This window comes from Oryza sativa, chromosome 1 (assembly GCF_034140825.1).
Source record: "Oryza sativa Japonica Group chromosome 1, ASM3414082v1".
In the NCBI taxonomy this organism is placed as follows: Eukaryota; Viridiplantae; Streptophyta; class Magnoliopsida; order Poales; family Poaceae; genus Oryza; species Oryza sativa.
In genome coordinates this window covers 10,252,597-10,263,408 of record NC_089035.1, presented here as the reverse complement: position 1 = coordinate 10,263,408, position 10,812 = coordinate 10,252,597, and the positions used below count along the sequence as shown (strand labels likewise).

The 10,812-nt window shown below is 42.2% G+C and overlaps 1 protein-coding gene across 1 annotated transcript; it reads right to left on the bottom strand.

Annotated features, from left to right (window-relative positions):
• Positions 1 to 2,652: 2,652 nt before the first annotated feature.
• Positions 2,653 to 3,171, bottom strand: LOC136355187 (classical arabinogalactan protein 6-like). Its single transcript, XM_066307494.1, has one exon. It carries the CDS (start codon positions 3,169 to 3,171, stop codon positions 2,653 to 2,655), a length of 519 nt encoding a protein of 172 aa, XP_066163591.1.
• Between the last annotated feature and the right edge of the window lie 7,641 nt (positions 3,172 to 10,812).

The window sequence follows — 10,812 nt, the reverse complement described above, 5'->3', positions numbered from 1 at the left end:
GTGGACGCAAGTTAATCAACTGATTAAACTCAGCGAATTTTATAATCTAAGTCAAGTTTTGAATTTTTCAAACATGTATAAATTAAACCAAAATCTGTTCCAATTAAAACTGCCCAAGGGTAAAATCGTTTTTTAAAGTTTCATCTTTCCATTAAAAATATGATGTATTAAACTAATAGCCTATGTATCTTTTACTAGTAATTAAACAACTAAAAAAAATTAGAGTAAGACTCCGTCCCGAAAAGAGAGAATTTCTAGCGAGAAGAGTTTGTCCCGTAAAAAGACGACTTCTAAAAAAACAAGAAGCATTCAACCGCTGCTGATTACGAAGTGACTGCTCAGTCGGCTCATTAGCATCGATGGGTGAGAAAAAAATTAAAGACAACTGCATTCACACTTGCTGGATACTAGTACTACTCCAGAGTAGCTTCTTTATGGGACGGAGGGATACACATTAGCGCTTCAAGATTGGTGGTGCACGGGGGAAATGAAAACCAATACTCCGTACTTCGTACTGGCAGAATGGAACACATCATCTCTCTTATAAGGCATAGCGTGTCCTACCGCTGAGCTATCAACACTTCTTTTTTTAGTTACATTGACTATAGTACAGTATAGTATAGCGTAACTACATCATAAGGGCATCCTCAATATTTGTGGTGTAGTGTAACCTTAAGGTGGGCCCTATGAATAGTGAGTCATTGTTAAAGCCATACCCACAATGTTATGGTTAGAATTTAGCCATAAGATGGACCCACATAGAATGGAAAAATAATTGTTTCATCTCTTGTTCATGAAGTGAATGAGAGAGAAAAAATATTTTCTTTTTGCTTGTGGTAGACCTTAAACATAAGGTGCACCCTAAACTAATGCTACTTTCCACAATGTATATAGCTCACTTTACAAGTGCAATCATTACCTTAAGGTCACCTTTTTCATACATTGTGGTTGCCCTAATTATATTATAGTTATATAAGTTTTTCACTCATAAAACTTGCGAAAGTTTTTTAATATAACTGCATCATAATAATATAATACTTATATTTGAAAGTTTTTCACTCGTAAACCTTACGTTTTTAGATAGACCTAAATTATACATATGGTGGTGTTTGAATCTCTTAAAGATAAAGATAAAGATGAAAATTAAATGTTTCACGTAAAACGAGATGGTAATAGCGTGTGATTAATTAAGTTTTAATTTTTACAAACTTGGAAAATGGATTAATCTGATAGTATTTTAGAACAACTTTCATATTGAAAGTTTTCGCACAAAACACACCGTTTAGCGGTTTAAAAAGCGTGCCACGAAAATCCAAAACTTAATCCATCCTTTTAATTATAGAGTTGAGAGAGATCTCTCTTGAACGGGGAGTTACATCTTTGATCTAACCTTTTCATGTACAAACATGACCAAATAATTAACTTGCATGGAGAGCTAGTAAGTCTTACCGGATATGATAAACTGAATTTGATCACGACACTGCCCACTACTAGTATACTATACACTAATATGTGTACATGTGTATTATGCTTAGCACAACTTAATTAAATAGAGCAATTAAGAAGTGTAACAAGCATAGCTTCTTTAGTTTCTGTCCGGTGTATGTATTTCTTTTCAAAAATAATATTTAACTTTGAAAAATAACTTCTTGCAAATTAAATATGTGCTCCTAGCTCTTGATAATATATATCAAGCACTGCAGAATAGAACATATATATGTGACGGATTGTAACCCTCACCCATTCATCACATACACTTACACTCCACAATTACATAGACTCATCTTACATAGGAATAAATCGCCATAAACTTAAAATAATTAAAAGTGACAAGTCTCAAAACCAAACTGTGCATGTTTCTCGAAAAGAGGACCATCACATTATGCGAAGTTAATTTAAAATTGAAAGAAGTAATATTATGATTTATGTAATGCACAGTTGAAACAAGAATGTTGTAGTTAAATGCCACATAATTATTTGTTTGAGACATTTTAGAAACAATAATTGTTCTACACGAAAATTGCAGTAGTTCTCTCTGTTTCATACGGAAGCTGCCTTGTCTTTCGAAGATATGACTTCTGCAGGTAAGAAGATATAGCTATATTTATCCTCTAATAGCCGCAAGATTTATCTCTCCAATTAATGCTCCTAACTTGTGCCGGTAAAAGAATAAAGTTAGTATGTTAAATGCAATAATATCGCAAATTTATAAAGCATAGACATAAGCACAAATCACAAATTTAACGAGGTCAATATGATGAAGTTCCACACATGTTTCGCCCAACCTGTTGATAGCATAAGAAGTCAATATGATGATAGAGGGTAATGTAATTTTTTGGTATAATTAAATTTTGAGACACTCTTCGTCTTCAGCGCCTCCTCCCCCGCCTCGCCGCCGCCTGAGCGGGCGCTGGCAAAGCCGTGCGCCCGCAAAGACGGCGGCGGCGGGGCCTCTCTCCCCTTCGCGCCCGGCGGCTGGGGACGCCGCTCGTCGGCGACGGTGGTGCCCAGATCCGCCATGGCTGGCCGGATCTGGGGGAGCGGCAGTCGGCGGCGGGGAATGAAGGTGGCGGCGGTGGACGACGCGGCGCGGGAGGTGGCGGCTGGGGACACCGCTCGACGGTGGCGATGCCCAGATCCGTGCGGTGCTGGCTAGATCTGGGGGAGCGGCAGCCGGCGGCGAGGAAGGAAGGTGGCGGCGGTGGACGACGCGGCGGCGCTAGAGTTGGCGGCTGCGGCTGGTGGCGACTGCGGCTGGTTGGCATCCGCGTCGGTGACTGCGGCTGCCGACGGCGGTAGAGGACGGCGGCGGCTGACTGCTGGCGAGGAGGCGGCTGGTGACGAGGCGGCGGTTGCTATGGTGACTGCTGAGGCGGTGACGGTGGCGGCGGCTACTGATGCACCGGTTGGCGACGAGGCGGCGGCTGGCGAGCTGTGGCGGCGAGCGGATGGCTGCTGTGGTGGCAGCTGGTGAGGCAGCGCCGCGGCGGTGGCGGCCGTGTCTGGCGGCGGCGACTGCCGACGGTGGCGGATGCGGCGACGGGGAAGGTGTGGAGAAGTAGGCATGGCGGCGGGGACGGATGCGGTGACGGGGGTACGAACGCGGTGTTGACGACCGGAAACGGGCGTTGATGACCGCGAAAGGGCGGCGGTGGCGGTGGAAGGAGGCATGGCGGCCTCAGACAGCTAGTCGAGGGCGTGGCAGACGGCTGCATTTGGCCGGCGCGGCAATGGTTGGAGGAGGGTCGGAAACCGGCTTGGCGCAGAGAGGCGCAGCCGATGGTAGCGGAGGCCGGCTCGGCGCGAGAGGCGCGGGCGGTGGAGATGGAGGTCGGCTTGGCGCGAGAGGCGCGGCCGGTGGTGGGAGGCCGGATTGACGCGAGGCGCGTCCGGTGGAGGAGGCCGGCTTGGCGCGAGAGGCGCGGCCGGCGGTGGAGGAGGCGACCTTGGTGCGAGGAGGAGCTGCCGGTGAATGTGGCGCGGTCTTCGGTGCACGAAGGCTGGCCGGCGGGGGCGCCGGTGCAGTGGTCCCACATGTCGGCAGAGGTTGACTGGTGGTGGAGCATCGGTGCATCAGCCGTGGATTCGCAGGTGTTGAGCAGCGGGTGAAAACCTAGCCCGGCCTTGGCCGGGCTTGCAACGATGGTTAATTCCCCCTCCTGAGGGCGTTGTCGTGCTGTCTCATCCCTCACGGGTGGTTGCCGGGCGAAAGCCCAGTCTTGGCTCCTTTGAGCCCTGACGGACGGGGGCGGCGGTTTTCCGTCGCTTCTCTTCTTGAAGACGTCGTTTTGACATCCCCTAGCCGAAGCCTCTCGATCGGTGCAAGCATGCTTTAGGAGTTGGCTTTGCGTTGGTTCTGAGGGTGTTCTTTTGGGGGATCTCGTCTGTATTCCTTTGTCGTCTAGCGGCGGCCGGTCACGCTTAGCGGTGGCCGGTCCGGTGTTAGCCTTCTCCCGGTTATGTGTCTTGGCGCTGTCGGTGTGTGGGTGGCGGTATATTTTTTTCTTTTTCCTTGTTACGACCCTCCAGGGTTGTAATCTTGTAATTTTTTCCTGCTCTATCAATAGAACTTCGCACCGTCTTGTGCGAGTCGTTCAAAAAAAATAAAAAAAATTTGAGACATTTTACGGTGCTTGGAAGGTATCCTGGGTACCTTCATGTCTAATAAATATTCACCGTTGATCATAAAAGGTAAATTAGGAATAAAAATAACTTGAATATGGGTAATTTGGTAATTGTTTACAGGCATGTTAATCATTAGCTCTGTCGGGCCTGCGGCAACAACTCCCTATTTTAGCGCGCTCGTTCTAGTTCCTAATCCTTATTCATGTGTTTCAGCGTTTGTTTAACTGTATATTGCTGATCCAAAATTATAATTCTTTCTGCTGTGCCGCTGTCCCAGAATCGTCTAGGACCCTATCACGTATTTCCTCATCCATTCATCTATGTACACACGAGAGACGAATACCTATCAATCCTCGTTAGTGAGAGAGAAATCAATCCCTGTTTGTGAAGCCTTCGATGATAATCAGCTTATGATTAATTTGGTGAGTTGTAATTGGACACGGAATACTCGACGAATCGATTACTAGAGTTTAGTTTTATATCAGTTGTACGATCACCATGCATCTCAGTTTGGCCGCCGGACGAAACAAGAAAACACCGTACGTGATAGAAGAAGCTATCAGTTTACACACCTTTTGAAGCGATGGGGAGAAATTTACTTATCTAACCTCCCACCAAAACTTTTAAGTTAATACCTGGCCCACACTTTAATACCTTTCCATCAGTACCTTCTATCTTAGATTGTCAGATTATAGGCAATGAACGGATCTCATTTATCCCCAGCACCGGAGAAAATCTAATAAATTTTATGTACTAAATGTACACGTAATTTGATTTTTTTAAGTAAAAATAGTATATGACTTCTAAAATTAAAAAATGTCTTCTAAGTTCTAATAATAAATGGAGTATTCAGCAGCATGCAAATTGGAGCCTACACCACAATCCATTGGATTCTGGCAGTTGGCATATAGGTGGGTGCGGCTTCACATCGATCTCCAATACAGGTCGATATATACAACTAGTTATCATGGACAAAAAATATCATGTAGTATGAACCATAATTTTATTATGTAGAAATTTGAAAAGAACATTCGATAAAGGTATTTTAAAAATATAAAAAACAATCTCATATAAAAGGGAATATGTTATTATTACCTTTCCTTTTAAATATATGACACCACTGACTTTTCTTCATTTGAATATTCGTCCTTTCTAGAAAATTTGTACAAATAGACAAACATACAAGACACACTCAAAATACTTTTGATCATAGGTCTAGTAGTACTTATTTCACTTTGCTTAACTAAATTATTGAATAGATAGTAGTGATGAAAGTTTGAGAAAAAAATCAATTGTGCCATATATTTAATTAAAACCGGAGGGAGCATCATAGACAAGACAACCATACAAATTAAATTCCAGTATCAAACTCGACCATGTTAGTGAAAACACTATTCCTGATTTTTCAGCTTTTGATTCATTGTTTGTCAATTTTATCTCACTAGCTAGCCTTGAAATTTTATATGACTATACAATGTCATCTTACCTACATTTATAATTTTGAAAGAAAATATTCTGTGAATGTGGTTTTATATATGATCTTTCCACTGATGTATATATATTTACCCGCTATCATGGTCTCAATAACTGATGAAGTACCGGTTAACACATGATTAATGGCACGTAAGCAGAAACACATACACACGAAAGATTTGCTCAAATATGAGTTTTTGGGAAATTCATCGCAATTTTACATGGAGTAGAAAATTTCCACCACTTGGTTACAACTGGGCTACACACATATACTTCAGCTAATTTAATTGGGTTGTGAGACTAATAGCTGGAGTGCGTGTAAACGTACGTGGGGCGATCGAAAGATACAAATCAAGGGCGTGATTAGCCGACGATGCTGACTACTCACGTCACTAATTGGGTAGTTGCATCCTAATTAAGCAGCGCTAGGTACTGTTTAATTGCTCTTGACTCTTCTCGATTATTTATCACTCGACAGTCCCTTTGCCTTTCAGTTGTGGTCACCGTGGTGTAGCATCCTGGGGCCCCTCCGGATTTACATGGATACGTACGTAGAAAATTAATTAATGTACATGCTACGTACGTGCTCGTATCTACGTATATATGCTAGCTTTCTCTATCTTCTTATTCCTTTTCTTCTCCTGCTGCAACGGTTGGTAAGCTCTCTTCGAATATGTCTTTTAAAGATGTTCTTTTTTTCTAAATAAAAATATATTATGCATGTATAAAATTTATATCATGATCACTTAATGACATTAGTAGCCGTCATGGATATAAACTTCTTAAATATATAAAATAAACTTTTTCAATATGTATAGAAGCAAGTGATGTACTCCTGGTCGACAATCAAGCTAGCTAATTGGGTGATGATCTAGTTAAATAGATACGGCCACCTCAAGTTTTATTGTGGGGCTAAGCTAGCCACCCATACCTTTTTATTTTAACGGTCTACACACTAATAGCCATTCCCACATATCTAGAATCGTGATTAAAAAATTACTCCCTCCGTTTCAAAATCTTTGACACCGTTGACTTTTTAGCACATGTTTGACTGTTCGTCTTATTCAAAATAATTTATGAAATATGTAAAACTATATGTGTACATGAAAGTATATTTAACAATGAATCAAATGATATAAAAAGAATAAATAATTACTTAAATTTTTTGAATAAGACGAATGGTCAAACACGTACTAACAAGTCAACGGTGTCAAACATTTTGAAATGGAGGGAGTATTAGATTGTCCTAGCCGCTCACATAAAGAAAAACTGAAACCAATCATATCAAGGAATCAAAAGGGTTAACCCGTAAACATGAGCCCTAACCCATACAAGCCTGTAACATATTACCAACATACATTATTCACTTATTTATATATCTCCTTATCACCAAACTAATAATAAGTATAGTTGTGTCCATATTATCATCTCACATGGAAACAATGATGGACATATTTTTTTCTTTCCCGAGTGCGCTACTTTAACTATACTTTCTTTTAACCTCTCCCTCTCACATTGTCTTGGTGTATTCAATTTATTATTATCTTTCATAAGATATTGTCTTTCAAACGTTTTTCTCTTTCCACAACATTCTTTATCCTTGGCAATACTCTATTTAATTCAATGCAAACACTAACCCAAGTTATAGCATTAAGTGTGTCTTAAACCTCTCTTCTAATTGTTATTCTTTAGCTTATCACCTCATTTGAAATACTCGAACTCTTTTTTTTATCACGATACTTCTTGGAAGTTTTTGTCACCTCCAAGTCGTTATTTATATGTACCCAAAGTAATATGCATCATTGACATGAGTAATACACTAAGAATCATCCATCTTATTCTAGAAAGTATATCCTAGTGTATCTACTCTCTTGTTTGGTTCTTAACCACCATGTGGCTCTTCAAGCTCGATTTGTTCACCTAACATCCTAGGCCCCGCAAGACCTTGGTTTTCTTAACCAAGTTCAAACCACACCACTGATGAAAAAGTTGGCTCCAGTGCCACCAAGTAGTCAAATCTAGGTTCTAAGTTCTTCATACTTGACCATGTCCATCAAAATATGTATCATGGAGTCCAATGTAACATATATAACATATGGAGAAACCTTAAACAAAGCTAGATCCTCAAACCTAAATCCTGGTATATAATTACCAACCTAAGGACAACTTGACAAGCATAATATCATTTGATCAACTACTGATCAAGCCAACACCAATCTAAATGACAACTGATGGTCTCCTTAGACGAGGACTATATAAGCCAACATAAATACAATGGGCCAACACTAGCCAGGTCCGATTACAACCCTTGCCGACAAAACATGGTGAGAACAGATCTAGTACAACTCAAATCTTTGGCAATTGTTCATAAACACTACATCGTCCCTTTCAACATACTATCACATCCCTCCTTCTCTATACAAAGTGTACGCAATTAATTCTTCATGGTGATAGGTGTGACCATGACAACAGTGAATGACAAAAAGAGAAAGGTGAAAGAGAATCACTACACCATGTCCCAAAATTGGTGTCAGATGGCTGTTGAAAAAGAATTGACGTTAGCTTCAAACGATCTGTCATGAAAAGCTCAGTGTCAGATGGTCTGTCAGTAGTTCTTTTTTAAAAGACAGACTGTCTATCGGCAATGCTACTGAAAGCGAATTCCTAGCACGGCCCCTAACTAGTTTTACGGAAAGATTTATGCAAAAGTAGCTTGAATCTCATAATAAAATAAGGTTAAGAAGCGAATTCCTAGCCTCTAGCCATGAAGTTGGGAAAACCAATTCCCGACTACATGGCTAGTTAATACGTTACATTGGGTACTCTGACATGACCAATTTTGGCATAGTCAATCGACCCTCCAGCACCTAACTAATCCAATAGTACCAAGTGTTCCCGGCCAAGGTTATAAGACCTGGTGATTAGTTAGGCTTAACGTAATAGGATGAAAAGAAACGACTGCAACCAGTAGCGATATGAGAAAACATGATCAACAGACAAATATTGCGCATTGGATATGTATAAAAACTTACATAAATTAATGCATGGGGATGATAGGATCATTACAACACTGGTCGAGAACCAGGTGTATAGTCATACCCTAACCACTCGTAGAGGTGGTAGGAGGATCGCTACTACGCTAGTCGAGGACCAAGTGTAGTCGTACCTCACCCACTCGTAGAGGAGGTGTGAGGATCGCACATTGGTCGAGAACCAGGTGTCTACTCGTACCTCGACCACTCGCAATGGTGGCTCGAGGATCGATACAATGTTGGTCGAGGACCATGTTGTAGTCGGACCTAACCACTCGTAGAGGCAGCTCGAGAATCACTACAACGCTGGTCGAGGACCAGGTTGTAGTTGCACCCGACCACTCATTGAGGTGGCTCGAGTATTATTACAACGTTGGTCAAGGACCAGGTTGTAGTCGCAACCGACCACTCGTAGAGGCAGCTCGAGAATCGCTACAACGTTAGTCGAGGACCAGGTTGTAGTTGCACCCAACCACTTGTAGAGGTGGCTCGAGGATCGCTACAATGCTGGTTGAGGACCAGGTTTTAGTCGTACCTGTACCTACGCACCACTATTGTCGGGCTATACCCACGGATGGTATTTCTAGAGTATGGGGATCGTTGGAACCAGGGTATACACGAGATTGAGGTAAAAAGGATGGAGACATGGATTTTTATACAGGTTCAGGCCCCTTAACTGACAGGTAATAGCCCTACTCCAATTGGCTGAAGCCGGTGTTGCCCTTATATATCAGTATCACATTACAATATTTGGGATGACCTAATCTAGTTTTTATCAGCTTGGTGACATGGAGCTCTAACACGTAGTTGATAGCTAGTGTAGTCTTCTTCCTTGAACATTAATTCAATGAGATTGGAGATAGATCTAGATCCCTCACGTCGGTCTCTGTGGCTCCTACATTAGATTTATCTAAATCTATATTGGCTTGTCTTTTGTTGGTATGTACCCTCTCATCCTAAGGGTTCTTATATTATAGCAAAGATCATCTTCCTCTCCAAATAGAACTTAGAGAAACAGAACAACATACGGACTAAATAGACCTTATCTTCCCCGACCAGGACTCTAACACCTTCTATTACGGGAAGATAATTTCGTTCTTTATCCGCCGTATTTCCTTAGTCAAAGATACCTTCTCGTATACTATTAGGTATATGGTATTTCCGTATTCCGTGAAAACCCATGTATTGGAGGCATGCCTTATCCTTGACATTGACAGGGATAAACCCATTGTATCACCCAAAAAATATTGTGTTTGTTTACAAAAACACCCATATCAACTCCAATATTGTGTACAATACCCCTCTCAACTATCAAAACCATTCACTTTACCGCTGGTTCCAAACTAAGGTGGTATCACCATGCTTATGTGGTGTCTAGTCAACCCAAGAAAGATTTAAAATAGGAAACATATGTTAACGCCTATTCATCTTTGTCAAACTCCATCTCTCCCATCTTCCCTCGAGCCTATCATGAGCTCATAGGTGTTGGCCACCCTCCATGAGCTAGCCACCTACTCAGCTGTCGTCTCACTCTAAAAGCTAGCTATTGCGGTGCGTATCCTCCTTGAAAAAAAAAACATGTGCCAATAGTGATGATATCCAAGCTAGGGGTGAGAGAGAGAGAAAGAGCAGGTCAAGATCAGTGCTCGTGGTTGCCTTTCGAGGTGATTGCCTAACTAATACAGTTGGATTAGGGAATATGAGGCAGGTAAAGTGACCTTGAGCTCAACCACAACTCCAAGCTTGAGGAACAGAGCCCAAGGCATGCAGTATAGGTGGAGTGGAGGGGCCTTGGAAGATTCGGTGGCAGAGCTAGCGAGAGCTCTTTGATTTGGTGGCGGTGGAAGCGGAAATCTTGTGCAGAGCACTATTTTCCATCATTTGTTTCTCTGGTCACAACGATGGCCAAGACCCCTGTCCTCTATGGCAGCGCGCTCTATATTTATGTGGTCTTCGTCGAGGCAGCAACTTCTCGTGACCAACGAGTAGGGAGCTAGGTAGGAGAGCATCAACAACTCGACTAATTTGCCATTTGCTGCCAAATTAGTGGAGACAGGTTGGGTTTCGACTTTGGCTCCATCGCATCCCGAGATCCATGAGAATGAGGAAAACATCAATCTTAGCTTGAGGACGAGAAGGACATTTATTCACCGACTGTGGTCACTATGGCTCAAGGAGACGG